Source organism: Larus michahellis, chromosome Z (genome assembly GCF_964199755.1).
Source record: "Larus michahellis chromosome Z, bLarMic1.1, whole genome shotgun sequence".
Lineage (NCBI taxonomy): Eukaryota > Metazoa > Chordata > Aves > Charadriiformes > Laridae > Larus > Larus michahellis.
The window spans coordinates 23,269,297-23,288,945 of NC_133930.1; the positions used below are offsets into that span (position 1 = coordinate 23,269,297).

At 39.2% G+C, this 19,649-nt stretch overlaps 1 protein-coding gene across 2 annotated transcripts in view; it reads left to right on the top strand.

Moving 5' to 3' along the window:
• Nucleotides 1-19,649, top strand: part of RNF180 (ring finger protein 180) — a 72,944-nt gene that overhangs the window by 42,689 nt on the left and 10,606 nt on the right. For both annotated transcript variants that reach the window (XM_074570690.1, XM_074570691.1), the window contains exons 5-6: nucleotides 7,985-8,210; nucleotides 15,267-15,392. In XM_074570690.1, the coding sequence (XP_074426791.1) occupies nucleotides 7,985-8,210; nucleotides 15,267-15,392 (352 nt within the window). The remainder of the gene's footprint in view (nucleotides 1-7,984; nucleotides 8,211-15,266; nucleotides 15,393-19,649) is intronic.

Consider the following 19,649-nt stretch of genomic DNA (forward strand, 5'->3'; position numbering starts at 1 on the left):
AGCCTGTAACTCTCAGAGAGTTTATCACATTGATAATCCATCTGAATTGTTATTGTTCTTACTTCCAGTTTGTGGCTTATTTTCAGTTTGAAGTGTTAGTCACATCTTTAGCATGTGGCACCTTGTTATTCCTTTTATGGTAAATTTTTAAAAATCAAGTTGATTGAATTCTTTTGCCTTCTGTTGTAGGAAGAATTTTTGGCTTTTATATGTTTTTATTGTGCCCCGTCTGGTTTTCAATATTAATTTTAAATTGTAGATGTTCTCCCTTGGATATGTTATTCTAGAAGACATCTCAGTAACAACCTGTACAGAACTTCAGGAAGGCCTTTAAAAGCAGTTTATGTAAGGCAGCAAGAGAGCAAGTGCAAACTACATTCTTCCAACTTTTTTTATACCCACATTTACCCTGTGGTTGTGAAGGTGACCTGACATTCAATACTTGAAGAATTTTTTTGCCTTAAAAGGCTCCACAGAATTGTCAGGTTTTCCATTTTCCTATATCTTCCATTAGTGAGGCCTCTGCTCTGCTGATAATGTGAATGGCCTCATCAAAGGGGCAATATACATGAGTTAAATGAAATGCATAGTTTCTTGGCTCTGGACACTTGACTTCTGCTTACTAGTCATAAGGAATAGTTTCCAGTACGGCAGCCCCAGGCAGTGTTTGTAAGCACAGAAGCAAGGCTCTGTGTCCATGCATATCCTTTGCTCAGTTCCCAGTTCCCACTTAGCCCAAGTGCTTCCATCTGGTACCAAAGAAATTGTCTCCTTTCCTACCTCCTTCTTTGTGCTTCAACAATATCTTCAAGCTAACTTTTACAGGCCAGCATATAAAAAGACTTATTTATATTTCAGGGTGCACAACTTCCAAGTCTTTCAACTCTTGAGGAAAGTAGTGAACTCAGAGCAATTCTTAAAGATTTATTGACTATGCAGAGCCTTGTCAGCACCTTTGATCACTCCTCTGAACTGTGTCTTCTTGCATGTGAACAAAAGAAAACAGTACTAGTGCCAGTTCACAGATTATGGTTCATAACTAACAAGCATCATTTGCTCTTTATGAGCATCTCATCTTCAGGCCAATAGCTCACTGGTTTAATCTCTAGTATCTTTTCTGTATGCTATCCAATTTTTCTGCATGCATTTTAATTTGCGGCTAACAGACTTGGACCTTCTAATGACGCACCAGTGATTTGTGCAAAGGCAGTCGCCTAGTCACGTCCAAGCACCACTGTGCAGAACTTCATGAGTTTATCATAGCTGAGTAGGTTGGCAATAGTACAAAGTCGCAGCAGGCAAGGACAGGAAACTTTAATGCATATTAGAGAAACTGATTGAGCTAACCAGACAAATTGTGATGAGTTGTACTCCTGAAATGCTCAGATACTAAAATAATAGACCGGATAATTATCTTCAGCAGGAGTATGATAAACTCATAGAGTTATTGACCTGGCTGTGTTTGTAGCATGTGTAATGTTTGAATACAGTAAACATTAAAAACCTGATACTTAATTTTCTCAATTATGGCCTATGCAAAATAATTCAGTAAACTTTAACTAGCCTATGTTTTTCACTATGAGATCATTCAGGATTAAGAAAAGATTGTAGTAATACCATCATTACCTAAAGATAGAAACAATTCAAGATTGATAGAGAGAAGTTAGTTAGTACGTGTACATGTATTTAATTAAACAAATCAAATAAAGCATATTTGATTAGGCAAACTGCTCGAGTGTGGAAAAAAACAAAGTTTGGAGGGTCAAAAATTCTTTTCAGGTCTGAAAAGCAGTAGCCCTCGTGAATAAACATGACCTCAGAACAACCTTTGGTAACTCAAATAGAGAGGGAAAGGGCATTAGACTGTTAAGGAGCATATCTTCTCAGACAAGCAAGAAGATAGGTAGTTTATTTTTTCTGGAACATGGAAGAGGCTAACTAGAGGTTAGAGCGCAAATATCTGTTGAGAATATTCTTATTTTCACTTTCATTGTTTATTATATTCATTTATTGTTGTCTCTTTAGAGCACCATATGCAAAAAGTATAGGTGTCCTGTCAGTAGTTGCCTCAAAATCCTTGATCTGTAAAGCACATAATCACACAAGATGAACAACTCCACTGCCTAAAGCTACTTCTAAATGATGCAGAATTTAAAAAAAAAAAAAATACACTTTTAGCTTTAAACAAACTTCCCTAGAAGAAGAAAGAAGAAAATGCCCTTCAGTTATTTCCCCTTGAGCGTTTTTTCCAACCCAAATGCAGCAGAGAGGGTTGAACGGAGGACGTGGCAGTAGGTAGCTCCAGAGAGATGCTTAGGCTGCTTTGCTCTGCTTTGAAGTTTTTGGTTTGCCTTTGGATTTTTCTGAAATGTTGCACAGGGAGAAATTTGGCGTTCAGGGACTTCAGACTGAATTATTGATTTGTACAGGTATTTAAGCCATAGGCATTGGCATGTCTGCCCTGTTGTGATTTGTATGTTTCAAGCTTAGCTTTGCCAGACACCTGAAAGATGCCCTTTTGCATTCATCATACCAGTCAACCAAAACAGAATGCTCAAAGGCATACAAACCCTGGTGGGCCTTATGGCCTGATTTGTAAGAACTTCTTCTAGTTCAGATTTTTGGTAGGGTTTTTCCTACATTTTAAAATTCGACTTGAATTTGTTTTCTTTTGTTTGCTTTTGAAATTCCATTAAAAGTCACCAATCTAGACTGCAGAAATTAGGTTAGATAAATTCTATTCAAAACAACAAAGCACCTGCAGACTTTCCTATAGTGATCACACTCATTTCAGTCTCTCTACTCAATCTAGCTGTCAATTTTCATGAAATTTTCATGAAGGAAATGTATCTGAGGTCACAACCCTGTGTCAGGTTTGGTTACAATTGACTAATGGGTTCAAAAGCTGTTGTGGGACCACCTGACAGATGTATAGACGTGGCACTCCCATAAGCTGCATTTCTGTTGGAAATCAGGCTAAACCAACTGGTTATTTTTCTCCAGCAGTAACCGAGAGTATTTGTTCCTTTTTGATCCATTTCTGTACAAAACAGGATCTATATTCATTCTTTCAAACTTTTTCAGACCTGGGGTGTATGATTCTGAAGACTGAAGACTTAAAGTCTATTTTAGAGCTGCAAATCATTGTAGATTTTTTTGTGTACAGTTTATGAATAGCATGGAACAAATTACCAAGAGGCAGCTTCCAAGAGAACAAAGGAGAATACGCATACTGTGCCTTTTCAAAATGTGAGGTATGCCAATATGCAGCAAATCAGGTCTTCCTCTGGGTTTGTTAAGGGTGAAAATGTGGCTTCTTGAGCCTCCCACACCACTGTTCCCCTTTTGAGGTACTGTTTGAGGTACTGTTCATGTAAGAAAACAGTGAAGGAGTTGCCTCTCCACCTTTACATTAAGCATACAAGGACAGAAAGAAATTTTTTCACCTCCTAACCAGTCTGTGTAATATCTAATGGAACATGTATTCCAATTGCCACATATGTCACTATCTTTTAGTAAGGAATTACTGAAAAAGATTATCATTGTCCAGTGGAACATGTAGTCACTGTTACATTACAAGTGCAGTCTGGAATGGGATCTCCACAGTTTTATGGCAAGGATGAATAACTTTGGATGTATTTTGGTGTAATGCCTCTGTCTTGTTTCCCCAGTTTCTGTTCCACAGGGCTCTCCATCACTCTTACACAATTTTCTGCATTGTCATGTGCTATTTAATGCCCAGCCATTCCAGAGTGTTCGTTAGTACTCAGGCCAGCATCTCACACTGCTAGGTGTTTCTCTAGGCCTCTGTACTGCACGGCACTCTGCTGCTTAGCACATCCCATCCCAGATTATACAGATTATTTCTCATTCTTGGTACCACAACACTGCAAAGCACTCCCCTGAAAATGGCATGTCTGTGCCGAATGGCTTGTCCCTGACTTTGCTTTCACACTAATTTCAATTAGATGGGGAGAGTCCATGTCATTCTTTTTTAACTCTTGGTTAGTAGAAGAATGTAGACCTACAAGGCATTTAGATTATTCTTCTGGTGTAATTTCAGGGCAATTTATTGGCACAATTACTATGCACTAGTAGTAAGTCAACTACTAATTAACTTGGAGTTGTGTTTGCATTGACAAAGCATACACAGGTATCTTTAGGCTTCCATTCTTCTGTTTAAGAAGTGAAATATATGGAAAACTTTCTCTAATGTTTACTTAACTTTAAAGCCTTTAAAAAATTCCACCTTTGATCATTAATCTTTTCTGGGTTAATATTTCTATGAAATACACTTTTATGTATTTTTTCCAAGTTTTATTTCAGGCAATTATCTTTGCAAGATAATCATGTGAAGTATAGAATTGATGTTTTTCTTGGTCATCATTTCCTTTAACTGTGGGCATTTTTGAGCTTACAAAGCATTCTAAATTCATCAGTTTAAAATGAAGGGGTTTGCCAGGTTTTTTTCATAGTTTGGCATCTTGGGGAAAATGTTATGTGCTTTATTTAGTTTTATCACTGTTCTGATCATACTTCCAGATTTTACTCTGAACCTCCTCTTACTGGTAGCATACATACAGAATCTTTTCTTGTTAGTGTCTACATCCACTAGTTCTAGATCTGTCACATGATTACAGGTAAATCTTACATTAAATATCATGCTATTCGTTGGTGCATGTGTTTTCTGTGAATGTGAGACTGAATCAGATACTTTCAGGTAGTCCAGCCAAACTGCGTTAGACTTCCTGTTAATTAACATTCTTTATAGGCTTTTCAAGCAAAAGTTGATCCTCTGTTCCTCTCTTTCTTTTTTTGTTAACATCCTTTGGCCGTCCAGATTGTGAAATACCGGGGGTTACCATCAGGTGATACAGTCAGTATTAGCAGTTCCAAAGTAACTTAGGAAGGTTTTGGAGGCTCTTACCTTCCTTTGATTTCTTAGGAGTAATCATTTTGCTTTCAAGGTTTTCCTATTAGTATTTGGCAATCTTTTACTCCCATGACTGTCTTTGGTGTCTACATGGCCTTTCTCGATTTTGTCTGTACTATAATTCTGCAAGAACAATATTCTGGTTTATGTTTGTAAAGCTCTCAAACACCAAAGCTCTGGCTCTAGTTGGAACATATAGGCACTGCTTAATTGCAAATGAAAAATAATGCCTGTTTAATTATTGCGCATTAGCTTCTTGCACAAGGAAGCTGCTCTGATTTTAGCTTTGCGGTACTAAATGGTGCCTAGGTAGGTCTTTTGAGGAGGGGTATAAAGCTGTAGAAAAAACAGCTCTTCCTGTGATCCACTAAGCAAATTACTGTTAACTAGAGTCTGGTTTGCACATTAGAATGATTTTGATCTTCTTTCTAATTGCAGTTGGGTCTGAGATTCTCCTGCCTGTGCATCTTACAGTGATCACAAACCTATCTCAGAACCAACCATTATCCTTGAGTCCTCAGCCATTTTGCCTCTAGCTCCCTCATTTACTTAATTGGCTCATACAAGATGTTTAACTTGCAGCCAATGAGACAGGCAGCTCCTCTATAGACAGTGTGTATTTTCTTTCCAATCAGTGCTCATCAAAACCAGTCAGCAAAAGCTTGCTTCTTTCCCTCCCCCCACCACCAGCCATCTTTTTAGGTTTATGCTAGCTTTTAATCATGATTTTGGCCTTGCATAGAGTCATAGAATCGTTTAGATTGGAAAACACCTTTCAGGTCATCAAGTCCAGCCATTAACCTAACACTGCCAAGTCCATGTGGCTGGGTTGGAGGAGGTTGTTATTGTCAGAATGTATTAGTATTTCCTAATTTCTTCTGCTGTCATCTCTGTCATGCTCAGACTACTTTCCTCACTTTCTGTGCAAAATTATTTTCCACTTTTTGTCAAAGTAATGGTATTATGAGGCTTCCTTCATTCTAAGCTTCATTCTAGGTATAATCAACTCTCAGTTAATTTTTGCCATTCCAATCTGGTGTGGGTTGTCTGTGCTGTAAGTGCAGAAAAGCCTGGTCAAACAGTGTTATTGATCAGTTGTAGTACAGTGCTGCTGTTTCCTAGAGCATGGAGTTAGAAGTAATAGTCCCAGTTGTTTCTGTCTGGGACCAGCTTCTATAGATGGTAGAGAAGCTAGAATCCAGTCCCAGGCAGACCTATGCCAGCTGCTTGTCAGGACAGCCTAGTTGCCTCTACAGTAAATTTCAGTACACACTGAACCTTTCTGGGCCCATCTCAAGTCTGGCATGGAGAAAATCAAGCTGGAGTAATAACTGCTGAGGTAAGTGCTACAAGAGTCACACAGTTACTGATGCTGAGGGTTGCACAAGAGCTTGCGTTAGGACACAGTGTTAAACACAGACTGTCTCCATGCATTTGTGTCACAGCAAGCCAGAATTTATAAGGCCTCTTGGCACCTGGTATTCTGGAAAGGCTGACTGGATAAGTGCTTATCCAGAACTGATAAATTCTGGGTAAATACTTCTGCTCTGTGTATTTAAATGCATTCCACAGTACCCATACTGTTAGGGCTTATTCATTATTTGCAGTGCTCAGTATCCCAGGTAGAAGAGGACTGACTATAATGAGAGACAACAGAAATCCCAGCCAGTAAGCCGTACATGTAATCGTCTCTGAAACAGATCTAGAGAATCCCATCTCTACAGTAGACACAAAATAACAATTGTCATTAATATTTGGTGTACCAGTGTCAGGCAGTAGTTGTCTGCCATGGCCTGTGAGTGTCAAGAGGCCTGTATATTATACAGCTGGTGAGTATGCAAATTAGATGCAAATCAAGCAGCTGCCCTAGCACAGAGTAGTATTTATTGGGTAGAAATGCATCAACAGGTGTGCCTAATGTCAGTAATAGGTGTCTGGAAGGACTTGCAGGGCTGGTGTTGGAGGACCAGAAAAAGAGGTAGGTACAGAGCAGTGGTTGAGCAAGAGTTATGAGAGTATTAAGTATGGATACTGGAGCTTGCAAGAAGTCACTGGTGGTACTACAAGGTGGCTACAAGCACTGAGACTACAAAGCTACTACAATTAAGACACGTAAACTGAGATCATTAGGCAAGGATTGGGAGTTTAAAACAAGGGGCATGAGAGAAGAGTTTTGACACTCAGCAATGTCTGACACCTGCTGTCTTGGTTCTTTCCTGGTGGGTCTCTTGGATATTGGGTTATGTTGGGTTCTGATAGCTGTGAAACGGACAGGGTGGACAGAGGAGCTAGAGCAAAGTCAGTGTCTCTTGAGTGGCTCCCATAGAGATGAAAAAACAATATTTGTCTTTCTTTAATCCAAAGCCCTGGATGCCATCAGTATGAGATCTTCAGATTACATGGAAAGGTATATCTTACAAGAGAACACCACTTGGGAAGTCCAACTATGCTGCCCTACAAGTATACCAATGCAAGGAAATTTTGGGCATACATTCTGGCAAAAACAATCAGTTACCAAGGATATTAGGGGTTCCTACACTTTCTAGTCTAAGGTTTAGATTCTGCATTATCGTAATAAAATCGTGGCTTGCTTCAAACTCTGAGTCATTATTGTTGCTGAAACATGCCATTCACAAATTGCCTTTTAAAGGGAGAACAATCCACAGGTTATTTTTAGAGACTTTTGCCTTTCTTGGAGAAGTAACCAGGTATTTTGGTAAGAAAGTTACAAAGAAATTGCTAAAATTCATTTTGAAATAAGAAATCAGATCATAGTAGAGTTTTACTCAGCCGTTTTGGTTTTGTTATTTCCTTCTTTTACTGTTTCTCATGGTTTTTGTTCTCCTTTCCCACAGAGTGCTTGTTGTGACATTCCTGTCTTATCAGTACGTTTTATCACTTCGTTAAAAGTAACCTGTATTAAAAATTAAGAATATCACCAGTGTGTACCAACTTCTTAAGCATTATTTAAAGTCACCTTCCTGATGATTGGTTTATCCAAAATAGTTATGAAATGAGCAGTGAAAAGATGTTTTCTTTTTCTTCTTGCAGACTGCAAATGATAACCTGCATACAGACGATGAGCACGAACTCAGAAGGGATAAAGAAAACTATCTCTGTGCAGTGTGCCTGGATGTTTATTTCAATCCTTACATGTGCTATCCATGCCACCACATCTTTTGTGAACCTTGCTTAAGGATGCTTGCCAAAGACAATCCAGCCAGCACTCCATGTCCACTGTGTCGCACTACAATTGCCAGAGTCTTTTTCCAAGCAGGTACAAAAATGGAAATTTTTATGATACAGAAAAATATTTGTAACTTTCTTCCTGTATTTCAGGCCTGAATAAATATGTAGTTAAAAGAAGAGTAAAACACTGCTAACCAAATATAGTCATAAAAAGAAGAAAGAAAGAAATAATAATATGCAATGGGCCACATCCAAAATGCATGCAGAGCAGAATTTGTTGATGCTAATCCACTGTGAAGTTTTCTTTGCATTTAACTCTTCCTCGGATATTCCATGCAGGCTTTCTTCAGTGGCAAGAAGCTGTTTCTGCACGCCTATTTTAAGACTTTCTGATTTTGAAGTGAGGTTCTGATATTTTGCATTTATTTGGTTTCCTCTTGCTAAATAATCACAAACTCCAAATATAATAAACATTTTCTCAAAATATCCTACCAGAAGAGCATTTTTAAAATTGCTAACTTAATGACACAAAACAAAAGTGCTCTTTTCTTGGTTTTATGGCTTTAATTTAGCTACAAGTGAAAATAAATGCTGGCAGAACTATAGAATCCTCCTAATTAATCTTGTTTTTAAGTTCTCCCTTCGTGGCCTCTTACACCCTTATCTCTAGTGTTCCTGACTTTTAGCAGAAGTAAAACATGGTGGGTAAGGGGTGTTTGATGTCAGAATTGGTACAGGGATAGAAGAGGGTAAGTAGTGCTGTAGATGGGATACCTGGAACAGCATGAGCCAGTCTTTTATGCCTGGAGCTTAAAAAGGTAAATTCAAGCACCATGGATAAAATTGCACAATGATGTCTGGATTTAGGCCCTTTACAGTACTTGAAACACTGCATAGACAGGTCACAAAGTAATGGAAATGACTCAGCCATGTAGGAGAGTTTGTTTATTTTTGCACGCTGCAGAGATCTTGCAACGATCCTCTTTAAACTGGGAGAGTGCTGTGATGATGACAGGTTGGGGATGCAGATTAAAGTATGATTTCACATTGATCAGCAGAGCTGCCTAGCTTCTATTTCTGGTTTTGCACAGACTCTTCCTCTGCACAGGCACAGCTTTGCATAATTTGATGGCAGCCCGGTTTGAGGAGCTGACTGGGTTAGATAAGAACTCATTTTGGTGGGAAGGAGACAAAGAAACTGCCCCACGATGGTTCAGTGGGGACCTGCTGGTAGCCAGGGATAGGGACTGACTATGTCAGCAGAGAAAATGGATGGAAAGCTGCAGCCTGAGCACTCTCAGCACCCTGCCTGGCTCGTGTACAGAGGTTTCAAGCTGTTCTCATTTCATATTCTTAATGTTTGATGCTTCTTTGGATTTGATGTACAGATCAAGTGCGTTTCACCAATAGATAATTACTTCTAGATGTTTTAGGGCTATTTAAATTTTTAAAAAGCTATTTAGCAGATTTGCTGCAGTAAAACACTACTGGGAGAGCACGAATAGAGAATACAGATGCTTGCTAAAATGTATTTGCAAAACTTTGCAACACATCTAAAGTACTGTCACTTAAGTGAAATATTACCAGGATTACTTGTAGCCTTTGAGTACTTACAATGTAAACATATCTGATGGGAGGGAATGAAGAAGAGGGAGCTGGAGTTTTCTCAGTGGTGCCCACTGACAAGATAAGAGACAGTGAGCACAAATAGAAACACGTGAAATTCCATCTGAATACAAGAAAATACTTTTTTCCTGTGAGAGTGGTCAAACAGGTTGCCCAGAAAGGCTGTGGAGTCTCCATCTGTGGAGACACTCAAAACCCAACCACACACACTCCTGGGCAACCTGCTGTAGCTGACTCTGCTTGAGCAGGGTGGATTGGACTAGTTGATCTCAAGACATCCCTTGCAGCATAACCCATTCTGTGAAAATATTACAAAGATATGTAGTGGTGAGGAGAAGGGTTTGTGTGGCTAAAGTGTAAATATAGTGTCATGAGTATGTAAATAGAGAGTCTACAAATAGAAAGCCATAACAGTATATGAGATGTGTTTAGTATTAACAGCTTCAGATGAGAGAAATCTGTATGACCTTACAGCAGCTACTTGTGTATTGCTATACAGTATATAGCAAAACATGCTTGGCTTAGCAATATATTTTTGAAAATAGATACACTAAATTTACTTTGTTTTATTATACATATATTTAGAAAAATATTTTAACAGAATCGTAAAATTATAGAAGAGTTTGAATTGGAAGGGACGTTTAAAGGTCATCTCGTCCAACTCCCCTGCAATGAGCAGGGACATCTTCAACTACATCAGGTTGCTCAGAGCTCCATCCAACCTGACCTTGAAAGTTTCCAGGGATGGGGCATCTACCACCTCTCTGGGAAACCTCTTCCACTGTTTCACCACTCTCCTTGTAAAAAATTTTTTCTTTATGGCTAGTCTAAATCTTTGTTCTTTTAGTTTAAAACCATTACCCCTTGTTCTATCACTATAGGCTCTGCTAAAAAGTTTGTCACCATCTTTCGTATAAGCCTCCTTTAAGTAAGGAAAGGCCACAATAAGGTCTCCCCAGAGCCTTCTCTTCTCCAGCTTGAACAACCCCAACTTTCTCAGCCTGTCCTCCCAGGAGGGGTGTTTCAGCCTTCCTCTGGACATACTCCAACAGGTCCATGTCTGTCTTATGCTGGGAGCCCCAGAGCTGGATGCAGTACTCTGGGTGGAATCTTATGAGAGCAGAGTAGAGGGACAGAATCACCTCCCTCGACCTGCTGCCCATGTTTCTTTCGATGCAGCCCAGGATGTGGTTGGCATTCTGGGCTGTGAGTGCGCAGTGTCATCTCATGTCCAGCTTTTCATCGAACAGTACACCCAAGTCCTTTTCCGCAGGGCTGCTCTCAATCCCTTAATCCCCCAGCCTTTATTCATAATCATAGAATCATAGGGTTGGAAGGGACCTCTGGAGATCATCTAGTCCAACTCCCCCTGCTGGAGCAGGGTCACCTAGAGCAGGTCGTGTAGGAACGCGTCCAGGTGGGTTTTGAATGTCTCCAGACACGGAGACTCCACCACCTCCCTGGGCTGCCTGTTCCAGGGCTCTGCCACCCTCAGGGTAAAGAAGTTCTTCCTCACGTTTAGGTGGAACTTCCTATGCTCAAGTTTGTGCCCATTACCTCTTGTCCTGTCGCTGGGCACCACTGAAAAGAGCCTGGCCCCATCCTCCTGACACCCACCCTTTAAGTATTTATAAGTGTTGATAAGGTCCCCCCTCAGCCATCTTTTTTACAGACTGAAGAGACCCAAATCCCTCAGCCTTTCCTCATAAGAGAGATGCTCCAGTCCCCTAATCATCTTTGTAGCCCTTTGCTGCACCCTCTCCAGCAGTTCCCAGTCCTTCTTGAACTGGGGAGCCCAGAACTGGACACAGTACTCCAGGTGCGGTTTCACCAGGGCAGAGTAGAGGGGGAGGATGACCTCCCTCGACCTGCTGGCCACACTCTTCTTGATGCACAATGGGGGTTGCCCCAACCCACGTGCAGGACCCTGCACTTGGCCTTGTTGAACGTCATGAAGTTCACACAGGCCCACATCTTTGGCTTGTCCAGGTCCCTCTGGATGGCATCTCATCCCTCAGGTGTGTCAACTGCACCACTCAGCTTGGTGTCATCTGCAAACTTGCTGAGGGTGCACTCGATCCCACTACATCATTGATGAAGATACTGAACAGTACTGGTCCCAGTATGGACCCCTGGGGACACCACTCATCACTGATTTCCATCTGGACATCGAGCCGTTGACCACTGCCTTCTGGATGCAACCATTCAAGCAATTCCTCATCCACCAAACAGTCCACCCATCAAATCCATGTCTCTCCAATTTTGAGAGAAGGAAGCTGTGGGGGACCATGTCAAAGTCCTTACAGAAGTCCAGAAAATGGCATCTGTAGTTCTTCCTTTGTCCACTGATGGAGTCACTGCATCATAGTAGGCCAGTAGGACTTGCCCTTGGTGAAGCCATGCTGGATTTCTCAAATCACCTCCCTGTCCTCCGTGTGCCTTAGGATACCTTCTAGGAGGATCTGTTCCATGATCTTCCCAGGCACAGAGGTGAGGCTGACAGGTCCATAATTCCCAGGGTTCTCCTTTCTACCCTTTTTAGAAATGGGTGCAATGTTTCCCTTTTTCCAGTCACCAAGGACTTCCCCTGACTGCCCTCACTTTTGAAATACCATGGAGAGTGGCTTGACAACTACATCACGTAATTCCCTCAGGTCTCTGGGATGCATCTTGTCAGGTCCATAGACTTCTGTTTGTTCAGGTTGCTCAAGTGGTCTTGAGGCTGATCTTCTCTTCTAGTGGGAGGGACTTTGCTGCCCCAGTCCCAGCCTTGCAGGCCACCCACTCAAGAGGAGTGGGAAGACAGATTGCCAGTGAAGACTGAGGCAAAAAAGTTGTTGAGTACCTTGGCCTTCTCCTCATCTATTGTTACGAGTTTGCCGTCAGGAGGGGTATACTTTCTTTGACCTTCCTTTTCTAGCTGACATACCTGTAGAAGCCCTTTTTATTATTCTTTGCATCACTTGCCAAGTTCAGCTTGTAATTCAGTTGTAATTTCTCAGTGCATAACATATTGAGCAGCTTTTTAATCAACCAAGAAATACTGATGATGATATCATAGCCGTAGTGAAATTAGTAAAATCAACACTAATGTGAACTAAAGTAGCATGACTGGTGCCAGACCAATGTAAAGGGTAGTAAATATTTTTTTTTACTCAGATTTAGTAAGCCTTTTAAAAATTATGCTAAAGTTACTGCTGCTATAGGTTTGTGTATCCAACAAAGCAAAGTTGCTAGCATTCTTACGTATTTCTCTGACACTACAGCTGGGATGTCTTATTTCCCTCAATAATTTATTGTGGATATTTTCTGGAGCTTTCCTCTTGGATAATTGCATTTTATCTTACAAGGATATCTCAAAAAGAAAACATATAAGGATATATTCAGAAGTTCACTTTTTAAATTGTACAGTTTTGCAAACTGAACATCACTGCAACGGAAGGATGCATGTAACATGTACAAAAAGATGGAGGCTAACAGGTCAATTATCCACCAATTGTGAAGAAAAAGAGTACTTAACCCAGAGCTACAAAGCCGGATGTGACCCACAAGGGTGCTTCCTCTGCCCTGTTGCCTTCATCAAGTGAGCCTTTTCCACTGGTTTCCATGAGAGTGAGTTCCAGTCCAGATAGGTTGCTCTCATGGTGTCTGCCTTGCATTCCTGTCTTTCTCAGTCTTCCTTAAAACCCTTCTCCCGTCAGGATAAGCTCACATCTGGTCAATTGATAGGATGCCCAGGATACACCTAAGACAACAGCTTTTGATCTGATTGCAGCAACCCATTTCAAGTAACTTTGTGTTTTAAATGCCTCTTCTGCCAGGGGAAAGAGTGAGCCGGGAATTGGCTTCTATGCTTTCATTTGTACAAAATTTCATTTATTTTGAGTGTTTCCAAGAAGGGCCAGATCTGGCACTTATGCACAATAAATCCACCACTTCGGAGAAACACAAACTCAGTGTAGTGGTTGTGCACAGGAGGTCCAGGCACGTGGCAGGGAAAGGGTCACATACATGCAGAAAGACAGGTGTCCTGGGCAGCCTGAAAGGGTCCTTTATTAAAAGCCTAACCAAACAACCTTCTAAAACCCAGTAAGAGGTGTCACCACTGTCTTTTCTGAAAAGCAGGAATTAGATGCCTCACCAGAGGTTTCAGTGTTTAAATTTGGACAATAAAGTTTACAGAACTGAGTCGATTTTTGTGGCCTGTAGAAGGAAACTAAAATATTCTCAGTTGATGCTGTGAGAGGCTATTTCTGTGAATCCGAAGAGCACTTAATCCAAATATGTTCAGTAGCATATAAAGCTCTTATATAAAAATTAAAAACCAGTATTGAAAAATACACAGCTTGATCCTTTTACATTTACGAGAGAAAATGACCTCTTTCTCTTCGCTGACAGACGTTTATGGGTGTAGTAACACTTTTCTCACATAACGAGATAGAAGGATTTGGAGATTTCTGTACTCTGCATGTGTTGTGTAGCCTCATTCCACCTGCGTTCTGACGCAGTGAAACACAGGATAATTTTTAGAATAAGACCGGCATTTTTGGGGTTTTTTTTGCTTCAAATCTGCTAAGGCCTTCCTCTTACATAGAAAAAGCTACTGCGACCAAAGGGCATTTGGAATTTTTTCATCTTTGTGGAGCCTGCTCGCAAAAAGCTTAGCTTTCTCAAATTTGCCAGAGAAAAATATTTGATCCTTTCGTAACAAATTGATTATTGAAAAAGTATATACACTTGCAATGGACCACGTAAAGTAATAATACATAAGCCTTTTCAAAGATCTGTGAAAGTTTTCCATTAACTACTAACTTGGCAACTCTAACTGTTACCAGCAGATCACTTTTCTGTTGTAGGAAAATATGGTTATTTTTAAATTGTTTTTCATTGGTGTATTGCTATGGATAGTTTAGTTTTGACGGTTTTGAGTTGCAGTCCATATAGATATTTCCTCAAATTATATCCCAAGAAGCTGGTGATTTCTTGAGATTAGTAAATTATGTCAAGTCTTACAATGTGTTGTTAATCATTCTACAAATGCGTTCTTAATTCCTGTTAATCCAAAACATTTAAAAAATCTCCAAAAAAAATTTCAGACAATTCCCCTGTCCTTGCATTACTGTTCCTATTTGATGGTGTTAAACAAAATACAATATGAACTGAGAATTAATACCACAGTCAGTTTGATAGATGCCATTTTCATTCATAGACCTCATCATAGTTTTGTAAGTTAAAGTGCCTGATTTGTTATGTATTTCATTTTGCTAGAATTTGACACTGTCTTTCCTAAATGCTTTTTTTCAAAGGAATAGAATCAAAACCGCATGTTTAAGACTTGTTCTTGCATATCTGGAAGTGCTTGGGTTTATATGATTTTAAAACAATTTGAGAGATGTTATAATCAGAAAAAGGATTACACAATAGATAAGGCCTTTTTATTTTATAGTATAAATGTGTGCAAATTATTGCCATATTTACAGCATTGATGTATACATTCTTTTCGTATTAACTATTGTAGAACTGAACAACTCTACCAAATCTTTTTTCCCTATGGAATATTTGAAGTTAAAAGAAAATTTTCAAAAATCAAATTCTGCAAAATGGCCTCTACCAAGCTGCAAGAAAGCCTTCAGAGTTTTTGAAGGTAAGTTTTTTAATTTTTCCCTAAACTTCACTCAGTCTTGAGTACATTTGAAAATCAGTCTCTAGCTATACATGCCATAGAAAATCAGAGATGGATGATTATTAGAGATCAGTTAAATTCTTCTGGGTGACTCATACACAGTGCTCTGAATCTAAAGATAAACTGCAAATTGCAAAAAGACAATTTATGTGTTTACCTGTTTATTTATTCTTAAATCTTTATTTTTGTGCATATCATCAGGCTAATTATGTGTAGTTTCCTGTTTGGAAAAATTGTGTCTGCATAAGGGAATAAAGGAAAAATAGTCAAGGAAAAAAGTTATTAGTTATGAGTGTGGTCAATAAAGATGTCTCCAAAAAAAAAATCAGAATCATTCTTTTATGAATGAATTCATATTGATTGGATTGTGTTATCATGTATTTATAGTTTAATAACATTGTACGTGTAACACATGCATGCCATTAAATTGGAGTTGCATTCTATAAGCACCGTACAGTCACAGAAATTTCACAAACTAAGGGTAAGTCTCAAAAAGCAATTTGATACCACAATGTGGACTAAAAAAGGTGATAAAGATCATTTAAATTAAAAATACAGTACTTAATTTGGCAGTGACTTCGGTGTAGTCAAATGCAGGAATTAAAAAACAGACTGAGACAGACAGTACTCTGGGCAGAAAAGCTTGTGCATAAATCTGAGATAGAAATACACTGAAGAGAGCAGAGATACAGAATAGAGTAGTCAGATGGTAACGTTGTAAAAGGGTGCTGGCTGTCTGCATGTAAAGATTGTAGATATGCCTGAAGATAAGTACATAGATAGGTGTTCAGAGTGAAAGAGAGGGATTATGAAACCTCTGAGTTACAGCCCTTGGTGACTATTTCAAGATATAATTATTCCTAGACTAATAGGAAATTTCCTCCAGTTGTTTTCATGCTAACGTTTTTATTTAAAATATACTGATTAAATTGAAAATGGGTGACCCTATTTAGAAATATAGCAATTCTTTTTTATCTGTTTATTTTTTAATGCTTAATCTAGAAAACATTGCACTAATGTTGCATACAGTGAAATCTGTGCTAGTTCTTTACTGATCTCATCTGTTTAGTGACTTAATAAAAAGCTATTGACTTCTGCATCAGTCAGGGATTGCAAGATACAGTGTTTTCAATGCCTGCTAATAGCAGTGGAAATTCCCACCACCTCAGTATGTCACATCTGCCATGTCCTCTTATGTAACCATTATCTAAAGAAAAGGGTGTGCAATTTCGTACATACTTAAAAAATAATAGTAATGTTTTGAAAGCTTTTAATAATGCATGTTGGTACTTTTTTGTATCTCTCTGTCTCTAAATTAGGATACAACACTTTAAAATCTACTTTCTTGATTCAAGATTCTTGTTACCGCGATTTCAGTCAGATAGGCAATAAATGAAAGACGTTAACAACTGTGAAAATTTACAACTATAAAATTACTTCAACTACGTTTTAAGTTCATACTTCTGTTTTTAAAAAGAAGAAAAAACTGATACTGGTTTTCAAGTTTCTGATGCTCTGATCTACTGAGAAGGGAAACAAGAGAGGTGTCACCGAAAATAGAAGGTGCAGCATTGATATTAACTATAAAGAATAATGCCAGAGTATAAGTCTCTCAGAATAATCCTTATATTGAGCTATTTTTCCCAAGTCCTACTGTTCCGTCCTTCCTTACTGCATTTTTTCTTTCAGTTAGTTTCCTTACTTCCTCATTGCTTTTCTTTAAGTTCCTTTGTCATACTACTCAAGACTGCAGTTGTGTGACCATGCAATGGTTCTTCACTAGGCACTTTCCTTTTTCAGCCAGGATCCATCAGGTTCTTCAGTATAGCTTATGGAACCACAAAAAGCTAATTTGCACACATGCATTTCCCACAAGATGCTTTTACAGTCTACAGTCTTTGCTGTGAAGAATTCACAGTGAATTTTCTGCCTCAAGGAGACACACATTACTGGGAAGTGTTGCCTTTGAGCATCTGTTATGCCTATAGTATATTAAGACAGAAAGCATGGAATCCAAGCACTGATGATTGTGTGTGTCTTAGGTCACACTGGTGGCGGCTTTGTCGTTTTGCTGATTTGTCAGCACGTGGAGCCTAACACTTGCACGTGTTTTCCTTGCCCACAAGTGCTTTCAGCTCCAACAGGTCACTCGTAAGAAACACATGACTGGTTTCTTGATTCCAAGGTCCCACATGGGTCCCACAGAGCAGCTGTGCTCCAGGTAGCCTTCAAGCCTTCACTTCTGCACCTCACCATGCAAAAGCGGATCTGAAAAAAAATAAAATAAAATGGAATGGAAACTTTAAGGTACAGAGATGTCTTAAGCTTCAGCTGTGTTATCACTGCCACTTTCTGTCCCTGCTGTTTTGCCAACAGCATTAGTACAAAGTGTTGTGTAAGTATCAATAGCCTTGTTTATCTTTTAAGCTGTTTTGCAGAGGCTGTTCTTTAGAGACTTCTTCATAGCCACAGTCCCATTGGAAAAGATATTTTCTAGCCTTTTCCCAGTGCTGAGGACTGCATCCAGAGCTAGCCTGTGTAGGGGAGAGTGAAGTAACTCTCAGAAATTATGGCTGCTCAGTCATCTCTATTGGTTCATCCGTGCATTGAAGGGAATAAAATTCTAGCTAATCTGTATGTGTCATCAGGATTGCTTGTTTCCATTTAGCTGTGATAAGACTGGTGTACCAGGAATATTGATAGCTATAATTATGCAACACCAAGGATTATGATAGAATGGCCATGGCAAAAAAAGCATTCTGTAGCCTTTTCCCATGTATTTCTTGACATATCCCTGAATAGATGTTAGATTGGCATCTTTAGTTCTGCTTAGAGAACCAAGTGTTCATACTGGCTGGTAAGACAAACTAGGAATATTTTAGACCTCTTACGCAGACACGGTCCCACAGCTATGCTGGAGGGATCCAAATGAACTTGTAGGGGAATTAGAGGTATCACGTTTTTAACCCTGCAGCTTAGAAATTCCAAAAGTCTTTGGAGAAGGTTCTTTTCTGCAGATGCTTGAAAAAGCATAGCTGTGTTCAGGATAAGAGGGAAAATCCTCTCATCCGTTAATAGATGTTTAAAAGATACCAAACAAAGAATGGAAATAAATGATTCATTTTTCTCACCAGAGGGACATTAGCAGTCTGGTCCTAGAGCGTTATATGGTACAGTTTGTACTATCCAGCATATTTATTACTAGAAACAGAGGTCATAACGTTTGTTTACAGTAGTGAAATATTCAGAATAATAAAAATGAAAGCCAAGTGCAAGAAGTGGCAGAAGACTTGTGGTACTGAGTGATCTTTAGCAGTGTTTACATATTTTTCCTTTCAGTGCAAATGGAGGTAGTAAACTGGAAGGGTACAGAGAAGATAAATAAGAATGTCAGTTTTAAATTAGTTCCTGATGAGGAATATGTAAATAGGCTAGAATGCTTCAGCCAAAACAAGAGATGACTAAAGAGGGAAGATGATAGAGGTAATTAAAATCATGAGAGGCATGGCAAAAGTGAATGGGCTGCTGTTACTCACTGTCTCATAATAAAAGAAGTAGAGGACATAAAATAAAATTGTCATTACTCCAGAGCATGGGTTCAAATAACAGCAAATTCTTGGAAGAAAAATGGACTAAAGTATACTAAACGCAAAGAGACCCCATTTACCTGCGAAGATCCTTGAACTGCAAGTCCCTGGGAACAGAGAGAGCACCAGGAAAAGTATTGCAATGTGCTTGCCCTGTTCTTATGTTCTTTCCTTGCCATTCACTAATTCCTCATTGTTTGACCTTGTCAGAGAAAGAATGATAGAGTAGGAAGACCTTTAGTCTACTCTTTGTATACCTGTCCTTATGAAATATCCTACAATTTGATGACAATCGTGTCTTCCATTACAATTTTAACTTAGGCATTGTAAAAAGATTTCGTGTATTTATGAAAGAAGATTACATAAGTATTTATTATTTGCCCTCTAAAGACAACTGAGAACAATACATAATCATAGTTAAACCACCCTAGGTAAACTTTGAATTACTAGCTTTTTAAAGTGGTAGTCTTTCGTCACAGAATCCGTTTAGAGCCTAAAATATCTCTTGGTCTTAATTTTTTATGTTTTGTGTAAGATTCTGCAGACACTAGTTCAAGTTACGACGGGTCTTTGTGAACAAGTGGAAGCCAAGATACTTTCAGTCTTCATCACTGGCAGCAATTAGCAAGTA